The 22,677-nt window shown below is 38.2% G+C and overlaps 1 protein-coding gene across 1 annotated transcript in view; it reads left to right on the forward strand.

Annotated features, from left to right (window-relative positions):
- Nucleotides 1-22,677, forward strand: part of LOC107017801 (membralin-like protein At1g60995) — a 52,346-nt gene that overhangs the window by 17,111 nt on the left and 12,558 nt on the right. The window contains exon 7 of the mRNA XM_015218070.2: nt 12,996-13,075. Coding sequence (XP_015073556.1) covers nt 12,996-13,075 — 80 coding nt within the window. The remainder of the gene's footprint in view (nt 1-12,995; nt 13,076-22,677) is intronic.

The following is a 22,677-nucleotide window of genomic DNA, read 5'->3' on the forward strand; positions in this document are numbered from 1 at the left end:
TTATGAAAACAGTGACGGAAAATAATCATTATCCGGACATCAACTAGGTTACCGGAAAATATATTTTTTTTTAATTTTGTTTTCTCACAATTGCTCTGATACCATGTGAGAAATATTGGAGAAAATATTATTGAATTGCACATCTAAATTGTTAATGAAGACCCTATTTATAGACACTACATTGAAAACCTTTTCTAACTAGAATTCCTATTCTTATTCCTATTCTAATTTCTATTCTAAGTAAGAAATACTTAATCCTATTCTAACAAAAGGGATGTCTCATATTAAACCATCTAAACGGAATAGAACAATATGGACATAACCCTTACACAAATGTAAAAGTGCCACTTAGGGCTTACAACAATGTCTTGAAACAACATCAGTGAAATGAGTGTCTTTAGACTATAACAATGTAACATAGGTAGAGTGATAGAAAGACATCTTCCTCGGAACATGACGACATACCCACACTTAGAGAAATGATCCAAGCCTTCCTTCAAAGTGGTCACAAACCCTTCAATGACCGGAACCTAAAATGTTGGGGAAAAATGGAGAAATGGTTTAGCACATCACTTGTACTAAGTATGGAATCATATGCACATACAACATAGAAATCATGCCAAAGAGGGACATTTATTCAAAAGCACGCAAAGTCACTTTGGAAATACCTTATGCACATTCAAGAACCGATACAAGTCAATAAGCACATATTACTTAAGTCAAGACATGTACATCAAAAGACCAACAATACCAAGTCTAGTCAAGTCAACATGCATATCAACATAATTGAGCACATAATCAAGACAACTCTATCATCGAGTTATAATATCAACAAGCATGCATAAGAGTTCATAACATAAAAACCTAAGCAAGACCATCACTCATACACCCCCATTAAGTCCACTAGTGCAATGACTAAGTAAGGCCCCATAACCTCACTCAACCAAGTAAAACCCACAAGAACTATAAGAAATGTCCAACTTTATATACTTTATTATTAAGCGTATACATCATCATACTTTAGCAATAGAGACCAACCACATGTTCATAGGTGAAACCAATATCACATAGTGTCATTAACATGTAAGATCAACATATACATATCATTTACATTTATAAACATATAAGCACATAAGAACATCCTTCTAAGACTTCCCTCAAGGCTAACTAGTGCAATGCATAGGTAGAGTCCCATACCCCTACATAGACTAAGTCAAACCCCTCAAGTCATCTTAGTTAGGGTTCACTTTATTACGTCATTTTACTTTTGGGAACATCTTGCCTTAACCGACATAGACCACATAGCCAATGTGGAATTCGGTGTCATGGAACCTTACACAGAAAGCAGGTGGACTACTTGCCAAGGTAGTACCAAAACATGAACATAGCATCTATGTGGATCCACTAGCTAGTTTTCCTATGGGGGCGACATATTTCAAGAACTAGGAGATGTTTTTGGGACCCTCTTTATGCTACATGCATTATAGTCTCCAATCTCATGAGTACATTAGTGAACCTACATTCCCTATGTGGGAACCTACCTTATAGCTCACTCTGTGCTAAGCGAGAGTTCCTTTTGAAATGTCTTTCATTAACAATCATAACTTAGTTTAGGCCATAGGAGAATAGCTCCTTGTATAGTCATAGTCATTAGCTCAATAGGAATTGCATGAAAACACCTTTCATTACAACCCTCACATGTGAGATTAGCACATTAACATCATTATATCATGGTAACGCACATAGGTACTTCATCACCAACCTTATATCATTACATCTTAAGTATAATTTCACAATCACATAATCAAGACATTTCAATTCAACATCATACCAATCCTAATCAATCTCATCATAAGGTATACTTCAATATAACTTCATCACTTAACACAAGTAATCATAATTGAAGTAAAAGTTTGAGATCACAAGACTTACCCAATCTCGTTCACAAGCCATCATCCAAGGTTTTACCATCAACCATCCAATTCAACCTAATAATGGGTGTAAAATCATCACACAATAGTAATTAATACAATAATGAAGTCAATTGAATCACTACACATCAATTCATCACTAGTTCATAACCTAGGGCTAGGGACTTGGGTCAATTTCATGATCTAATCCACAAATTAGGTTAAAACTCATCAAGAACTAGCATAATTGAATCATAATACATCATAATATAAGCATAATAATCAAAAGAAACCTTAGACAATGCAATTTAGAAGATCAATTTCGTAATAGAAAGAAACCCATAAGAATTCATCTTTGTGATTTTTCAAAATCAATTTTGAAGGAACCCTTTGGGGAAAGGAATCCCAAAGGTGAAAGGATCCCATACCTTGTTAATTGTTGAAGATTGATGGAGAAAAAGTTGACTTCTTGTTGCTCTAAGATCAAGCCTAGCTCTCCAATGGAGTTCTTCTTTGGGAGAGAGAAAGTAGAGAGAAGGAAGAGCTATTGTGCTTTTGGGAAATATGGGAGTAGGGTTAGTTTAATTAGGTTTATTTCTTTATGCAAGTCATTAACTAATTTATTTATACCTCCCTTAATTCCTAACTAATTAACTAACCAACTAATTAATTAAATGAACTAACTAAAACTCACAAGGCCTGACCTACGAGACCACGACCTACGGTCCGTAGCTCAGTCGACGGGCCTTGGGACTAACTGTCCTGCAGGTTCGTTGTTTTGGTCAGAGAGTTGTAAAAATGACATTTTGGCGAAATGGCTAAGTTACCATTGACGGAGGCAATCGACGCCCCGTTGATTGGACCACGCCCCGTCATCTTCCTTCGTTGGTAGACACTATTTCAAGACAACTTTTGGCCAAATTGGAAGGGTCCTCCTCAAGGACCCTTAGGGTGGTCTTTGGAGAGTCGTACCCGGACGTTTTGACCCTAAACCAACTCTAATACATGTTTAACACCTTTCCACCAAATTTCAATTAAATTCCAACTCCTAAAACCTCGTCAAATAGGCTAAGACACGCTAGCACCTTTTGCACTAGTCTCCGGACGTCATGGACGTTCCTTAACGTTTTGACTCTAAAACTCTCTAAATGACTTTTATATATTAATATTGACCTTAAAACAATGTTACAACTCTTAGACACTCTAGTGAGGCTCAAGATTACGTTTTAGACTTTTAGAGTGTTACACAATCGACGGGTTTGACTGACGAACCATCGATCGATTGGCAACCCGCCATGTCAGTCCGTCCATTGATTTCAGAGAGGGTTTTTTTATTAATCAAACTTTTGGGATTTTATTAATAAGCAACATGACACAACCTTACACCTCCACGGGCATAACCCAACCCAAAGGAGAGGTTATGGAATTCTTGATCCACGGACCAGGACCACCACAACTTTTGGTCTGACCTACGGTCCATAGGTCCGGCTGTGGGTCGACCCTTAGTTGAATTTTCTAGGTGTCTCGTGAGGGAGTGGCAGGTGGCCAACCATAGACCTCAACTATGGTCCGTTGTTTAAGATATGGTCAGTAGATGGCCCCGTTGGTGGCACCTGCAACTTGTGAAGTTCTGTAATTTGGGTCTTTCGTTCTCGAATGAAGACTAAACTAGCTGAATATGGAGGGAAAGAGGTGCAAACCCTACCACTAAGTACTGGAAACTTAAATCTGACTGAAATAAGTTCCAAGAATATGCAAATACGCTTAAAATGCAGGTATAACAGTAGGAACATGATACTAAGACTGAATTTACGAAAGAGTAACTAAAAGACTGGAGAGTAACTATTACCTCAAGCGTGAATGGAATCAAAAGGAAAGAGATAAGGATACTTGGCCTTCATGGCTGCTTCTACTTCCCAAGGAGCTCCCACTACAGACTGAATCCTACACAAAACCTTAACTGAAGTGACTTCTTCGTTTTTCAACCTTCGAAACCTGATGATCAAGAGTGTCAGCTGGCGCCCCTTCATAAGTGAGACTCTCCTTCACATCCACACTTTCCAATGGTACTCTGGATGCTAGATCACTCACACTTCTTCAACAACGAAATGTGAAAAACTGGATGGACTGTTGCTAGTTCTGGTGGCAACTCTAACTCATAAGCCATTTTTCCAACCCTTTTCAAAATTTTATAAGGACCTACATATTTGGGACCGAGCTTTCCTTTCTTGCCAAATCTCATCAGCCCCTTCATAGGTGATGCTTTCAAGAAAACCCAATCATTAACCTCAAATTCTATGTCCCTTCTCCTTACATCTGTATAGAACTTCTGACTATGTTGTCTCATATCTGTCCTTGATGAGGTGAACTTTTTCTATTGCATCATGAACTTAATCTGGCCCTATCAAGGCATTTTTCACCTACTTCAAACCAACCATCTGGATATCTACATCTACGCCCATACAATTCCTCATAAGGGGCAAGTCGTAGTTATAATTGTAGGTGAACTCTATAAGAGGAAGGTAATCATCCCAACTGCCCTTGTCGACCTCGCAAGCTCTTATCATGTCCTCAAAGGTCTGAATGATACGCTCTGCCTGAGATGAATGCTGTGCTGAGATTAACCTGAGTATCCAAGACCTTTCTAAATGACTTTCAGAAATGAGAGGTGAAGACCTCTATGTGAGATGATATACAAAGGAATCCCATGCAACTTGACTATCTCATTAATGTACAGCTTGGCGTAGTCTTCCGTCGAATCTGTAGTCTTAACAACCCAAAAGTGAGCGGACTTAATAACTTTGTGTACTATCACCCAAATAGAGTCATGTTGTGTAAACGTGCAATGAATTGCATGTTTATCACTTCCCACTTCCATGTAGGAATATTGATCTCTTGAGTCATATCTCTTGGTTTCTGATGTTCTACCTTTACCTGCTGACAATTAGGGCATTTAGCCACAATTTGATATATCTTTTTTCATGTCATTCCACCAAAAGACATCCCGTAGATCACGGTACATCTTAGTGGCAACTGGATGAATAGAATACCTAGCGTTATTGCTTTAGTTAGGATCTGTTGTCTTAATTCACCCACCTTAGGAACACATAAACTACCTTGATAGCAAAGCAAACCATCTCCCCCTGGGGAGAAAACCTTAACTTTTTTCTGATGAACTGCACCCATCAATTGAAGCAATATAGGACCACTGTCTTGTTTCCCTTGAACCTCTGCTACCTATGAAGATTCTGACCCGTTTTGGACAGTAACACCACCATCTGCTATGCTCATAAGGCGAATTCCTAAGCGAGCAAGCCAATTAACATCTTTTGAGTTCTTGCCTTTCTTTCTCAACATGTGCTACACTACCCATGGATAGTTTGCTAAAGCTCCTACATTGGCCTTACCAGGATGGTAAAGAACATTCACATCACAGTCCTTGAGGAATTCAAGTCTCCTTTGGCGAAGATTCAACTCTTTCTAGGAAGACTCTTATGATCTATGAATACATCTATGTGAACACCATACAAGTAATGTCTCCAAATCTTTAGGGCAAATACTACTGCTGCAAGCTCGACGTCACGAGTTGGGTAGTTCTTCTCCTGCACCTTAAGTTGTGTAGAAGCATAAGCTATGACCTTACCTCGCTGCATCAACACACAACCTAGGCCTACTCTACATGCATCACAATGGATCACATAACTGTCTTAACCATCTAAAATAGTCAATATAGGAGCCGTAGTCAGCCTAGTTTTCAGTTCTGAGAAGCTCTTCTCACACTCATCTGGCCAGTGAAACTTAACCTTTTTTTGAGTCAACTTATTAGTCAATGGAAAAGCTATGGATGAAAATCCTTCCACGAGTCTACTCTAATAACCCGCTAAACTCAAGAAACTTCTAAAATCTGTAGGAGAGGTAGGTTTGGGCCATTCTTTCACTGCAATTATTTGCTATTTTTTGAGAATCCACTCGAATCCCTTGACTAGACACAATGTATGACCAAGGAAAGCAAATGGTTGTTACCAAAATATGCTAAACTTTACAAATAACTGGCGATCTTTGAGAGTTTGCAGGACAACTCTCAAATGAGTCACATGTTCTTTCTCATTCTAGAGTAAATGAGGATATCATCGATGAAGACAACAACGAACAAGTCTGAATAGTGCTTGAACACCTTGTTTATCAAATTCATGAAAGTTACACGCTCATTGGTTAGTCTAAATGAATAACTACAATTTTATAATGACCATACCGAGTTTTGAATAGTGTTTTTGGGGTGTCACTATTTTTTACTCTGAGTTGATGATAATTAGATCTGAGGTCTATCTTCGAAAAATGACTCGCACCCTGAAGTTATCAACTTCCGATAGTCAATTGTAGATCATGAGAGAACCATTTTTCTTTTTCATGAACAACACTAGTGCACCCTATGGGGAAATACTATGTCAGATGAAGCCCTTATCTAACAAGTCTTTTAAGTGCTCCTTCAATTCCTTTAGCTCAGCTAGAGCTGTTATGTTAGGAGGAATAGAAATAGGCTAGGTATATGGAAGGAGATCAAATCTAAAGTCGATTTCCCTTCGGGAGTAACTCTGGGAAGAATTTTCTGAATAGACTTAAGAGTTGGGGTTTCAGAGCTTGAATTCTTAACCCGAACTAGATGATAGAGATACCCTTAGAGATCATCTTTCTGGCCTTAATGTAGGAAATGAATCGCCCTATAAGCACTGAGCTACTACCTTTCAATTCTAAGATTGGCTTGTCTGGATACTGCAATTAAACGATCCTAGTCCTACAATCGACTGAGGCATAAGAGGAATGCAACCAATCCATGCCTAGAATGATATTACAGCCTTACCATTTCTAACTCTAGCAGATCTACTGAGGTGACTTTCTTAGAAACTATCAATTTCTATATACCTGCCTAGTTATAACTGGTCACCAACTGGAGTAGAGACTGGGAAGGGGGTTCTAAGAGAGTTGACGAATGGACATCGAAGTTTACAGCTATGTATGGAGTTACAAAGGAAAGAGTAGCCTTTGGATCGAACAAAGCATAAACATCTAAGTGAAAGACTCGTAACATACTTGTGACCACATCAGGAGAATCTTCCTGAACATGCCGAGCCTGGAGAGCATACAATCTCTTTTGCTGTTGACCGCCACCTATACCACATGAAGCACCCTGTTGAGTTGGGCGACCTGATGGTGTTGTTGGAGCTGTAGACTGAGCCCTACTATTGTTACCTCCTTGTCCCTGTTTAGAAGAAGGCCAATCCCTCAACATACCGTCTATACCCAAAAGATCCATCCTTTCCTGCAAGACGCTCGCTCGGATGCTTCTTACCATACTTTGGATAAGTTGGGTAGGTTCTGGAACCTGAAACATGCTTTACCTTTCTGATCTAGTCAAAACCTGGGGATGGAGCATGAGCTGATGAACGTGCTGGTGCTGAAGACCTCTGCTAAAACTGCAAGCGATTTCCATCACCCGATTTTTGCTGAAAGTAATCATAGTTGTGTGTCCTAGCCTTCTTGTTGTCCTTAGGTTGTTCCCTAAGCTTATCTTCCTCAACCTTTGAGCATGAGTCATGAGCCTAGAGATAAGATCCAGTAAAACCTTAAGTGTGTACTCCTGGACTGTCATAAAACCTTGCCTTAAATTCATTAACTCCCAAGCTTTTGCCTTTTTTAACTCTCTTGGAAAGAACCTGTCTAGAAAAGATCCAATAAAACACTCCAAGTCAAATGAGCTGCATTCTTACCCCTATTAACCTTCCATTGAGTGAACCAAATGTGAGCTACATCCTTGAGCTGTAGGATGCCAACTCTACCCTATCATTTCCAGTCACTTGTATCACTCCAAAGATCTTCTTGACCTCATCCATAAAGTTCTCGGGGTCTTCACCAACTTGTGACTCTAGTAACTCAAGCAGATTCATCCTTAAAAAATAACGGACCCTAGTTGCCACTGATCCACCACCAGCATTCGAAGAAACTGGAACTCGATGATTGTTCTAGTTGGCTACACTCTAGGCCAAAAACTGAATGACATTCCGAAACCTCATGGTCTAGGACTAGAGGAACTGCATCAGCGTTGTGGGCATCAAAATTCCTTGTGTAAGCTCTACGAGGAGGGATGATCATACCATACATGATAAGAATAACAAAAAGTGAAGTTTTTCCTAATACACGTCGTAGCCTCCCATCATAGGTGTGATGCGCTTCACTCATGAAAGGGACTCTACTTGGTGTGACTTTTCAGACATCCTAGGACTTTTAAATGTAGTTCTTTGATACCAAATTTGTCATGCCTGATGCTACCCCCTTGATGTAACAAGGGACCTAGGATCACGAGGGACCCCAAGCTAATCCTAAATTGGTATATCATAAGCATACTTAGAGCTAAACTAAAGTAACAAATACTATGCTGAAGCTTAAAACCATAATATAAATTGAAATGGGGTATACCCAAAACTGTGGAAGATCAAACTCCAGGCTATAACTGATTCTACTTGTGTCTGAACATGCCCCAACTAACTCGAAGAATGAAATCGAAAGACTGAAAGTAAACGAAAACATGTCTATCCTCCTCGGAGAATGGAAACTCACCACTGATAATGCTGCATACGGATCGGTAACCGATCTACATGCGATCTGAATGCTCGGTGAACAATATACATAATTGAACAAAGCATACTAAGCAAAGATATAAGATCAACATGATGAATATACTGAACATACTGACTATGAACTAATCTGAATGCAATAACCAAATTCATAACATGCTGAAACTGAATACTGAATAACCTGGTCCATGCACTAGAATCTAACTATGGGAGCTGCTAATCACCGACATAAAAACACGTGAGATAAACGTGGAGTCCGATGTATACGCCCCATTGAGAGGATCCAATATACCTTGCCAAGGGTATATAGGCATGACTGACGTGATCACTAAACTGATGCCTATAGATTCTCTAAACATGTGGGGCACGTAGTTCAGGCTATGAAGGTGACTGAACCTAGTCCAACTCGGTATTAAGCGTACTCCCAACTAGAATGTGTATAAAACGGAATAACTGAAATAAATTGGATAGCTCAAGATTTTGACATGTTAACTGAAAATGGAACATTATGTAATGATAATGAAACATTTCAAAACTGATGCATGTATATATGTATAAACTGACCTGGCAAATGTAATTAATGAACTAAATGAATCTACACAACTAGGTTTTGAATTTTATGCAAGGGTTAAGCAACATAGTTATGAAAACATAATAATCTGATTTGGATTACTCTAACAGCTAAATCACAACAATTATCTCAAGTCCTAGAAACCTAAGTCTAAACATGATATAGAGAAACAAGAATCTGAGTGAATTCTAGAGACCTAATAGGTGAAAGGAACCCATTAGTGAAACCCATATACTTGGTGACGAATTTCATGAATAAATCTTTTGATTTCAAGGGTGGAACTGAAGAAACCTTTTGCTTGTTCTTGAGGGGTTGGTTGACTCTTTTCTCCTTTTTTGCTCTAAGATTTCAGAATTTTATTGTGGATGAATCGCTTAGGGCAAAGACTTATTAAGTTACTAGGCTAGAACTTACTAAAATGACCTAGTTTAGGGGTTAAACGACGTAGTTTAGATGTCCAACGTATAGGGAAACCGACCAAACCACTCTTGAAGTAAAATTGTCGAAGCCAATCGACGGGCATAACTGACGGCCCGTCTTGTCAATTCGTCGATCGACTTCAAAGGAGGGATTCTAAGGTCTTGATCCACAGACCAGGACCACGACCCGTGGTCTGACCTATGGTCCTATCGTGGGTTGACTCTTCGTTGAATTTTCTGGGTTTCTAGAGAGGGATCTGTAGATGGCCAACCACGAACCCCACCTATGGTTCGTAGGTGGACCTGTTGGTGGCACCTGCAACTTCTAAAATTCTGCAATTTGGGTCTTTCTAGCATACGGGGCGTTACAAGCCATGAGGCCTCAGATTCACTTAATGATTTTTCCCATTTGCCCTAGCCTTGGTGGAAAAGATTAATTGGTACCTATTGCTGGTGAGAGGTGATAGGTGTCCCGTGACATTAGTGGAGGTGTCGAAATCTAGTTCATAAATCACGATAATAAAAAAAGCATTCTTTGTGTCCATCTGGTATTGAATGACAACTGAGAAACTAGAAGATGAAATGAAGAAGAGATATTGGGGATTGAATTGATTGATCAATCCCTCAAGTTGATGGGATTAAATAACTGTTACAGATAATGTAAAAAAGGAAAGAAGATAATAAAATATTACATAATCTTGTAATTGCCTAATTAAAGAGATTAGGGAATATTCTCATATCTTTGATTATTTAATCATACCATATTTAAATATTTTCATATCTACACTATCCAAATTACCATAATTAACAACCATAGATAGAAAAAGATACACATTATTTTAGCCCTGGAAGAGAGTATCATTGTAATCTAGGCTAAATATCTTAGTATACCCTTTGTCAGCAAGACGAGCCTTAGGTCGATCAACTTGACTATTTAGACCAACTTTGATGGCATAACCAAACAGTAGCCAACAATGGATTTGCCTAGCTTCCAAGTACCATTTATATGTAAAACAGACATCTTATCAATCATAGCTTGCCGCCACCAGTGAGAGAAAGTGCTTCACTTATAGTTTTAGGGATGGAAATATAGAACAAAGATGATACAAGACATAATGGGGTGATGATAGATGGTGATAACTCAAGAAAGTGTAATGGGGGTTAGCATTACAAGTGAATCATATACCCTTTTGAAGTGCAAGCGGCTGGCTAGGAAAAGGCATGTTCATAGTAGGAGCAGGGTCTGCTGGATGCGGAAACGATGATAAGTCAGGAGTTGTGCCATTGTTGGTGGAGATGTCGAGTGTAGGTAAGAACTGAGATATGGACAACCTCAGAAATATCAGCATGATTAGAAATGTATAGTAAGGTTGAGATTTAAAGAATGTGACATCGGTTGACATAAGACATCGACGAAGATTAGGTGAATAGCAACAATGCCCTTTTTGAACTCTAGAGTAATCAAGAAAGACACATTTGAGAGCATGAGGGACTAATTTATCTTTTCTTAGGGCTATGTTATGAACAAAGCATGTGCTCCCAAAGACACGAGAGGGATAAGTGTACATTTAACTGAGGAAACAATATGGAATAGAGAATCTGATTATGAATGTAAGATCAGGGCATTCTATTAATTAAATAATAACATGATGTGAGGATAGGATCACTCCAAAAGTGCAGCTGAACATGGGGATTCAGTGAGAAAAGTGCGAGCAGTCTCAATGAGATGTCTATTCTTCGTTTTTGTTGAGTGGTGTACGAACAAGATGTCTAGTGAATAATCCTTAGGGGTCGTTTGGTATAAATTCAAGTGATGGTGGGATAAACTATGGTGGCCAGTGGACCCTCAGGGTGGCCCAGTGGACCCTTCGAGGTGGCCAAGTGGTTTGAGCTTGGGACTTCCATGTTGGAGGTCTCAAATTCGAAATCCCTTGCCAGCGAAAGCAAGGGGTTTACCTGGGTCAAGCTTGTCGCACAAGGCTTGCCTAGTGCGGGTTACCTCTCCTATGTGGTTTGCGAGCTATTGCATAGGAGCGGGGATTTCACTCTGTGCGCACCCAAATGGTAGCGGCTGCGGTTTTTCCTTGTCATCAAAAAAATTATGATGAGATTATTTTTTATTGAATGTTTGGTTTGTTGTATTCAAAATAATAAATTTTAAGTACAATTTATTTGTTTACAAAAATGTCCTTCATGAATGTAAAAAGTGATGTAACAAAAGGGTTGAAAGAGACATTTTTGTCATTTACTTATGTTTTCCCGGGATAAGATATTCCGAGATTACTATACCACCCAAGGGGAGGGATAACTTATCCCGGTACTAATTGTTAATCCCGGGATAAGTTATCCTGGACTTACCAACGAGACAACAAATTAAGTGGTACTATAATTTTATCCCAGGACTATTTTGTATTATCCTTTACACGAAACGACCCCTTAGAGAGTCATAAACTCCTGAAATTGGTAGGATAAGTATTCTAAGGCATTGTTACTATGAAAAGTACGAACCGAACACCAAACTGATTTTGTATTTCAGCAAAACTTTCAAATATAGAAAATCACTCAGAATGATCTTGCATTAAGAAAATCCAACTACATCTTGAATAATCATCAATCAGACTAACAAACTAACAAAATCCAAAGGTTGACTGATTCTAGTAGGACCCCAAATATTAGAATGAACTAATGAAAAAAATAGATAGATCTGGTTTTGTGGTGTTTCCGTGGTCACTGCTGAGATAGAGAAAGAAAGTGTTGCGGAGAGGTTCTTGCATTCGCCCCAAAAGAAAGAAGAAGTCCAGAATTTCTTGCGTTCGCAGGAAATGAAGGAAAGAAGAAGAAGAAGACCATAGCAGTATTTTCCTTATTCAGTCATAGTCGCCGGCCGGTTCTATTACTCTGAGGAGTTTGCCGGAGATAGTTCTTGCCGAAGGTTACTGGGAGATTGCAGGTTACCCAGCAAATGTCAGATATTGATGAAGAACTCTCATCTCTGTTTTAACTTTAACTTTATCACACACACAAAAAAACTCTCATCTTTGTTTTATCTCCCCCCCCCCCTCGTTATATCTCCCATTTTACGTTTACTGAGCTTGTTTTGTTATCTCTTAGAACAGACGTGGTGGAAAAACATGGGACAGATCGGTCTTACAATGCAAATAATGTTCCTTTCCCTTTTTTCTCTTTCAATTTCCTGCTTGATTAGCAAATCTTTTACTCCTATGAGTACACTTTTGCTGTAACACCAGTCATTCACCAACAAATTACAACTGCAAGGATTCCTTTACCCAAAAACTTCCTTTTCTTTCTTATGCCCTCTTATTTGTGATTACGACTTGGGTTGGTCAAAGTTTGTTTTTCTTATTGAATTCAGTTCACATTTGAAGATTTAAATACAATTGAGTTCTGATAACTTATTTAGGTAAAACATCATATTTTAATGGAAAACTTCTTTTTTCTTATCCAGGTGGCAGCAGCTTCTTATAAACAGACTTGTGGGATATGACACTATATTAATGAATAGTTTGTTGACTTCTCCTGGTGAAGGTATAAAGTATTCAAGACCTCAAAACCTTTTATCTGTGTATCTGCTCTCACTTGAGTAACAGCATATCCTGAGGTTCTGTGTTCCACTACTATATTCCATGACGTTGGCCATAGTACTGTATGATAAACCAGGAGGCCCCATCTGCATACTTCAGCTAGAACAACATAAGTAGGTGAAGTTTCGTTATAAATGGAAAAATCAAATCATACTTGACACTGTGCTGAACTAGAACCAGAACTACCTGCACAGAAACTTGGTTTGAACAGCTTGAAACGTATTGTGACTGGCTTAGGCAGCTTATAGAAAAGACTTGTGCGCAATTGTAGAATGGAAATTTATGGTTCAAAACAGTTGCACACTAGTCGCCTCATATTTGTTGCCTACATTTGACATTGAAAAGTCAGTATTTGTACATAAATTACATCACGTGGAAGATCAATAATTTCCTAGCACTACAATCAAATAATTACTATGCCTCAAAGCCGTAGTATATGAATCTTCTATATCCATGAAAAGATCCTCTATTTCAAGTGTTCTCTATTTGGACTAATATATTCGAGAAGGTAAAGTAATTTTATAAATTAGATCAGCGCAAAGGATATGCTATCAGGATGTACCATTAGCAAAAGAACACTCAACAAAACTGTGCCCTGTCTAATCTTGTTAAGAGTCTTATGATTGTAGAACTGTTTCAGCCTCATATACATGTTCCATCCTTCACCATAAGCAAAACAAAATATACAATTAAGACTTTAACCTTTTGGTAGAGCTTGCAGAATCTTCAAACATCTTCTATTTGGGATAACTTCATTAGAATACTAAATATTTTCTTTCAAGACATATTAGTGTTTCTCTAGAATCAGTGTGTAAGAGTCCTTGTGAATATTCTAGAATAGATGTAAATATAGTCGGTAGAGTAATTGCCTTCTGGGTCGAGCTCGTTGCATCGGGCTTGCCTAGTGTGAGTTACCTCTCCTGTGTGGTTTGCGAGCTATTGCATAGGAGCGGAGGTTTTACCTTGTGTGCACCCAAAGGGTAGCGACTACGAGTTCTCCTTGTCACAAAAAATAAGAAAAAAAAATAGTAGGTAGCGTAATTAAGTTGCTCAGCCTCTTCAAAAATGTTGCCACATTCGTGTTGGATCCTTAAAAAAACACTATTTTTGGAGGATCGAACACACACCCGGTTGACATTTTTGAAGAGCCCGAGCAACATACATGTAATTTACTATTATAATTAGGTACCGACATGCCTTTCCCTACATACAGATGTATGCTAACTAGACTATAAAATAATTTAAAGGGTAATCAATTGTGGCTAATTTATGAGTTTCTTACACAATGTCTCTTAAGTTTGGGTAAGTCCATTTTCCTCGAAATATCACAACTAAACATATTTAGTCATTCAAGTTTTCGAAAACTAAGTATGTTTAGTCTTGTTTAGTAGAATGTCAAATTATGTTTTTTAAAACTCATGTAGAATCACTTTTATAACCTCAACTCTACTCCTTGAGAAAAGAGCCAAATAAACTCTTGTTTCTTTTACCTATAAAAAACACCCCACCCTTTTTTTCATCATTGTAGAACAAAGTCACACAATTCTTCCTGCACATACTACACCATGGACCTCTTCTACCTCACCCTATAGAATCTTACACATAACTCCTATTTTTAGTCATCTTTACATTCCTTCTTGATCTTCTATAAATTCAGTCATAGAGAACAACACATACAATACAACATAACGAGAAATATATGTATATAATAAAGTAGAAAGAGCTTTGCGATACACAAACAACCCTCTCATTTTTATCACAACCGGGAGAGCAGACTAGCCAAATACACACACATTCACTCATCCCCTAAAAATGACATATATTTCACATTCCCTCACTCTTTTTCTCCATACCGCAACAATAGAGACATGCAAGAGCTTACCATAATGACAATTGGTGCCCAGTTCCCCTCTAATTTCAGAGTTTATTCATTGCATCCAAGCAGAAAGCTCTTAGAGGCACGCATTCGTACTCTGACGCAAATACCACACCCATACTGTTTTAGTTGAGAAAACATACATTCATCTGACCACAATATGACACATAACTTTCCAATACAAAAGAGCCGACACAATTAGCTTTGACTCTTGCTAGTGTGTCTTTAGATATGAGCATATGCATTGCTTGTTTGGGACCAGTTACTGTGATTCACCAATGGTGTTCTTTTCGATCTGTATGCATTTCACTCTTTGTTAGACCCTTTGCTCCTACCAACCACCTAAACAAGAATTCTTGAATAATAAATGACAATATTTACGATTAAGAAGTACCTAATTATGTTTTGGATTGACCATGAAAGGAGAAGTCTTGAATGCCAACAGGTGTCTGTTATATTGAATTTACCTGATAAACATCTCGGGACTTTGATTGGGTAAGTCCAAAATGACACTTTCTTCTGACCCACTTTTTCCCCTCTTCTTGTCACTCAGAAAAGACAATCAAAGGGACCTCCTTGAATTCAAGCAATCTTTTTGTAGGTGTTTGTCCTCGATTCAATTGGGAGATTGAATTGACTATTGAAACATGAGTTTAATTTAGTCGACTTATTAGCGAACAAGAAAAAAATTATCCAGGTGGGTGAATGAATAGACCTTGAAATAGTAACAATTAATTCCTTTGAAAAAAGGGCTCAACCTACCATAACTATGGATGAGAACTAACTATGTAGCATCTATATTAAGAATTCAAGTATTGTATATGTCATTGGTCCGATTCTTTTTAGGAACTTCCCATAATAACAAACTTGCAAAATGGGTTTGTGTTATAAACTCGTTTTTTATGTGATCATCAACCTATTACTACTCCCTTCTTTTATCTAGGCTTGGAATCAATATGGAAAAATCACATGGGCAAAGTTGTTCTCCAAACTCTCAATGACAACATACCTCGTGAAATTCCACAAGTGGGGTTTGGGGAGGGTAGAGTGTACATAGATCTTACCCCTACCTCATGGAAGTAGAGTGGCTATTTTCAAAGGGCCCTCATCTTAAGTGTAGCAAATCAAAGTAGTAATGAAAAATGAAAAACAGTAGTGAAGAAAGCATGCCAACTAATAGGGAAGAAGTGTATAACATTCAGGAAAGGAAAAGTAACATCCACAAAATAGTGTGATCACCGGAACACCATAAATAACAAATGGTAACAGATAACAAAAAGCTAAAAACTACACGAATTACACTAATAACTATGATTGACACATTGCTATAGACTGCCACTAAGCGTAATCCCGTTGAAAATCAAGAAAAAGCTGCACTACCTACTCTAATCTTCTACCCTAATTCACGACCTCCACATCTTCGTATTTTCCTCGGTAAGCTGAAGTTGCGCCATGTAATCTAATCACCTCTTCCAATGCTTCTTTGGCCCTCTACCTCTCCTCGTACCCCTTGTACCCAACCTCCCACACTTCCTTTTGGGGGCATTTGCACATCTCCTATTTTCTGATGAACTTAAGGCTTTCATTGCTTGCATCAAGGTGATGCATACGAGTTACAAGAGAGTTGTAGCAAAAATAACTAAGAAGCTCCATTACAAACAGTATACTAACGACAAGGAACTAGCAAAGTTCAAAAAGGGTATCTGGGAAATCTATAGGGGACAAATAAACCCAACTAAGCATATACAAAATGCATTTAGCTCTAGCTTTTGAATGCATCTTTGATGTTTTGTGACATGACCCATTTGAGACCAAAAAGTGTTATGGACATGCTCCATTGATCCGATGCCACAGGGCATTGTTTATAAATGTGGCAGTGTTTCTGTTTCCCTCAGGCACACATAGCATCTGTTGACCATCTGAATTCTGAAACTTCGACTTCGCTAGGTTCTCTTGTGTCAAACATGCTTCATACATGGCAGTCCAACTGATGCAACTTATCTTGGGGGGAATTTGCTCTTTCAAAAAAGATTTCATGACCAACTCTCTGTGATTGTTCTCAGTGGACCTAGAAGTTTGTACGTTGCCTTCACTAAGAATTTCTTTTTATCTGCAACTCCCCATTTGAATTGGTCTTGGTCTAGGGGTTGATGTTTCCATAGTGAAGTGTTGCTAGCTAATTTATCATTTCCACTCCCAGTTTTGTAGGTTCCTTCTGAGACGCATTTCCTTCCCTGATCTGTTGTACTGTTGAGTCAGGTTCACTGCTATATGAAAAATGTTGGGGATATCAGACATTAAAGGAGAAATTTCAAGCCATTTTTCTTCCCAATTATTTATTCTCTGGCCATCTCCTATTGCAAGATGGTTGAACGGTGAGAACTCTTCCCGTTTCTTACTCATATACTTCCATAATCTAACCCCATATGGTTCACTTTACAGCTTTGATCTCCAGTGATTCAGTGCTCCATGCTTGGTAATTATAATTTCCTTCCATAAGCTTTGCTCCTTCCGTGTGCATCTCCATAGCGACTTCATCTGGAGACACTTGTCATGCAAGGCTAAATTTTGTATGCATGCCTCTCAGGCAATATGACTTTGTCCCTCTTGACTAGGTGAAATTTGTGCTCATTGTTGTTTCCTTCCCGAAGGAAATCCCTTCTTATTCTGTTAAGTTTTTCCAAGACCTTGCCAGGATGGGGTGGAGAGACGTATTATAAGTTGGAATTCTATCTAGCACCTGCTGATCATAGTAAGTCTTCCTCCCATAGATAAATTGGATTTACCAAGAAGCCAACTCCAGATACCTTGTTGCTTTGAACTTAGCTCCAAGAGAAATTCCTAAGTTGGTGGTTGAAAGTGCTGCAATGCTACACCCAAGGATGTCTCACAGCTCTAAAGGAATCACTCCATTTTGGTGAAATAAGAAATCTGTCTATTCTTATTTCAAAAAAAGAAATCTGTCTATTCTTGAAGCTTGTTAGGAATAGAAATCGATGAGATCGAATCTCCAGTTTTTCTTCAGTAGCTCAGTGATAGAGTGGTTGGCTCCTGCTAATACATCCCACATCTCCTCCCTTTGCGGATTTGTGTGAGAACCATAGAAACTATTAAAGCACCATCTGAAGTTCTCATTAGAACATTCCAGTATACAAGAAATAGAATGACAACCTAGCAAAGTATCCACCATAACCCATTTCCTTTTGTTCCAGATCACAAGAATACCCCCCCCCCACACACACACAAGTGCCTGATGCTTTAAGATCCACCCAATCTGCCCATCTATTGCCCCACAACTGTTGGATTAGTAAGCCTGAACATTCTTCAATTTTGGTTTCCTGTTGCAAAAAAAAGATATCGACTTTCCACTTCGGAATGAGAGATTTGATTGTGCATCTGTTCCTCTCCTCATTCAGCCCCTTTATATTCCAACTCAAGATTTTAAAGTTCATCCAGACAATGAGTTGTACTGCTTACCCTTAGACTTCATGTGATTGTTGCCTGCTTCTATCATAACTGATCCCACATGTTAGTCTCTTTCCTTCCCTTTCCCCTTCCCCTTTGTTCTTCTTCTCTTTCCCTAACCTCTGCTTCTTGGATTCATGTTGTTCTATTTGACTTTGCCTTCTTTACTCCATTCTAAGAACTAAATCCAAGAGGTCATGTTCGAATCTTGCTGCATTAACACCAAACGCTTTGCAAGACTTCAACTTGGTGATTTTCGTCCACTTTGATGTTTCAATGGAATTAGGCTTGAACCTGGGGACAAGTAACTCCTTTATACCATGTTAAAGGGAGAGCATCGCACATTCTGTTTGAGTCTGTATCTGAGCTGGAAACAAAGATTAAGTCCATGCACGCTTTGTATTCTTACTTCTTGATAGCCTTCATTATCAGCATCTTAGGGTGAATTTTCTGAGGAGAGAATTGGCAATTGTTTTTGCATGAAGTTGCTGGGGTCTTTTCAGTTCCGTGTCTCTTGTATCTCAGATGCATGCACATTAAATTTGTTTTTGCTTGGGCTCGACTTTCCTTTTCAAATTGTCTTTTGAAGTAAGAGACTGCCCTCCTTTGAGACTTTTGCTTTGCCTTTTGTCCTTCTTGGGCCTTAAAAATAGCACTCTTTATCAGCCTCTAGGCCCAAGAATGGCCCACCGCCATTCTTACTAATTATCTGCTTTTACCCTTGCGCCGTTATCTGCTGGACAAAGTTGTGCTTCTGCTTTCAATTTAAAGCTGCCAACTTGTCCTTCCTCTAATGATGTGCTCTGATGTGTCATCCACTTCGAACATCTAACCTTCGTTGCCGGCATTGTTTCTTCCGGCTAGCCTGATTTTTGTGTGCAAATCTTCTAGAATCATGATTTCATACCCCCATCTCTCTTAGAATTTCTAATTGCCTCAGAATTTCTTGTATGTTGTTCCTAACACAAATTCGAGCCCAATAACGATAGGTTCAATGTTTTTTGTTCTCTCTTCCTAAACCATTCACCGACCTTTATCCTTGCTGCTTCAATCTGAGAGGGGAGCTCAAATTAAAATTGGTTGTTCTTGATGGGGGTGACTTCGAGCCCTACAGTGACTTACCATATCCCAACGAACCAACCCTGAATGACATCCTTTTTAGGGCTAATATTTGAAAGATAATTCTCTATGTTCCTAGACCGGACCTCAGTATTGGCTGTGCTTGGCAGTTTGATATTCTTGCGGCCTCCTTAGAGGATCTCGACTTATCAGCATAAAGAAGGAACCTTGGGTTTAGGCAAGGGCCCAAAGAATTCTGAATCTTTACTGTTGTGTTGGTCCACCCTTTGTTATAGCTTCTTTTGGGATGATGATTGCATCCTTTATATCCCTTTCGGCTTAAGTCATCTGCTGCCCGCTAAAGTTGTTCGTGTAATTCACTTAGACACCTCAACTAGGGGTTGTACCTATTGAACACCCTACCCTTCAATACATGTATCTATTTAATACTTTTTGATGACATGACCTTATAAGTATAATAAATCTTTTTATGGACCAATAAAAAATGAACATGTCAACAAAAACAAAACCATATTATGAAGTATGAACATAATTTTTTTTTAAAAAAATCCTGGCAGTTCTTCCCCAATTCATCTTTCCCAGTGGGACTTCTCTATTCAATAAGATACCTAGAACCCTCGTCCGCCATTCCTTTCCCACCATCGACACACCCCTTTCTCTAATAATTCATCATTCTTTCTTTCTAGCATCATTCAACCATCATCAATATCATCGTTGTTGTTATCTTCATTGGAAAAACATCAGTTAAATAAATAATCAGTCAAAACACAAAAAATCAGAAGAGTTTATTGATAAAAATTTTCATTTGAGTTGTGGAAGAGAATTTCATCAAAATTAAAAATCAATTTGAGTTGAAAATAATTCCGACGAAACTCCATTTTTTCCGATAAAACTAATACGAAAGAAATTATTTTCTTTGAAATCGTTAAAAATTCAAAAAGGTGGAGTGAGGATGATTATCGGAGTGCACATGGTTTTACTCGGCGAATACTGACGAAATTCCATTTTTTCCGATAAAACTGATACCGATGAAATTATTTTCTTTGAAATCGTTAAAGAATTCAAAAAGGTGGAGTGAGGATGATATCGGAGTGCACATGGTTTTAACCGGCGAAGATTGTGTGTTTTGGTAGAAAAAAATGGGGAAGAATGGCCGCGAGAAACGAAGCATGCGGCAAGGCCTCCCAATCGGTGGGGTGTTCTTGGCTTCTGCAAAGAAGAAAAGGGAAAGTTTTTATTTTTTTGCTGAAAACATAACTTTTAGAGTACTTCAAATTTATTTTTACTAATTGTTATTATGGGCCCAATGCCATGTGTCATTTTTTCATGAGTTATTATGCCACGTCAGTGGCGAGTGTATGACACACAATCTCTAATTTTTGTTTATTGTTAAAAAATGTTTGATAGGTAATTTTTTTGACTAATAAAGGTGTTCAATTGGAACAAACCTGAGATCAGGTGTCCAAGAGAAATATGCGAACAACTTTAAAGGTCGCAGATGACTTAAGCCTATCCCTTTCTATTCTCATGAATCGACCTTAAAGTGTAGGCTTGGACTTGTCTTCCCCACCTTCTGCACTTGTTGCCTTGTTGTAAAGAAGCATGTTTCAAGGCTTTGCAGATCAATTGGGGATTATTGCCATCGATTTTGATGTTGCTAGTGAAGCTTCTACTACTTCTGTTTAAAGGAACCATCTTTTAACTAAAATGCTTAAATTGAAAAACTTCCTATTCGTGCTAAAAGAGAATCTCTAATCCATGACTTAGGCAAAGTAGGAATTCCATCGGTAAAACACTCGCTGTAGTTACGAACTGAGAAAGGAAAAAAGAGAGGAAACGAGAGAGAGAAAGGTGTGTTTACCAAGAGATAGCATTTCTTTTATATTTGCATCATCTCCTCTTCACATGCCCAAACCATATCAATCTCGCTTTCCTCTTCTTATCCACCACTGTGGCCACTCCCACCTTGTCCCGTATATCGTCATTTCCTAATCTTAACGCTCATAGTATGCCCACTTCTATCTCAACATCCTCATTTCCACAACTTGCATCTTCGAAACATGAGAGTTTTTGACTGGCCAAAACTCCGCGTCATTCTACAAAGTCGGTCTAACCACTACTCTGTAGAACGTTTTTTGAACTCCACATGTTTGAAAAAAAAATACCCCCTCCGTCCCATTTTATGTGTCACACTTTTCTTTTTAGTCCGTCCCAAAAAGAATGTCACTTTACTATAATTAGAAAGGATTTTATCTTTAAAATTTCCTCTTTTACCCTTAATGAACTGATTACGCCACACAAATATCTAAGGATTGTTTTAGACTACAAGTTTAAAGGTCTTTTTTTTTCTTTAATACCGTGTCAAGTCAAATGGTGCCCCATAAAATGAGGTGTAAGGAGTATCTATTTGTACAAAACTTTTTCTCCTTTGATAAGTTAACATGGATTTTATCCCAACTAGTTTGGGATTGAAGAGTTGTTACTGTTATATTAGTTGACATGGTAAAGAGAACATGATGGAAAATAACAATGTTAAGAGTACAAGTACTAAAGAAGTGATTCCAGGTATTTTATGTAGATTAAAGTAAAAGGCAAATTGGCCACAACAGTTTAGTTTCTTCCAGCTGACAATTAGGAAAGCAAATCTTAAAAACTGAAGCCTGTAAATTAGCAAATTACATAGAATATGAAGATCTAGAAGTCCATGTTGTACACAGTAAATTTGGTAGAGTATGATGATTTAGATGTTCATGTACTAAACAGGGTCAGGAGAGATTCTAAAGCTGGAGTTAGGCAGAAATGTATAGTTTATTTAAAGTACAGCATTTTGTGAATGTATGTGTCTGATTTTTGTTCTCAATGCCAAAACCAAATTCTGGATGGTTTTCCAAAATTAAAAACCATGTCACCCTAACATAACGGAAAAATCGGTAGAAACAGTAGGCATGGTTAATTTACTTAACATCAGCTTCTGTTTTGTTTACCTTCATTCTTGTATTTTTTAGAAAAACTATAAGGTCCAATAAACTCTCGTACTTATTACATTTTTGTGTTAATTTCAGGCATCTTCTTATGATACCTTCATTTGCAAAACTGATATATTATTTCTTAGTGCTTGGTTATCC

The sequence above is a fragment of the Solanum pennellii genome, chromosome 4 (assembly GCF_001406875.1).
Source record: "Solanum pennellii chromosome 4, SPENNV200".
In the NCBI taxonomy this organism is placed as follows: Eukaryota; Viridiplantae; Streptophyta; class Magnoliopsida; order Solanales; family Solanaceae; genus Solanum; species Solanum pennellii.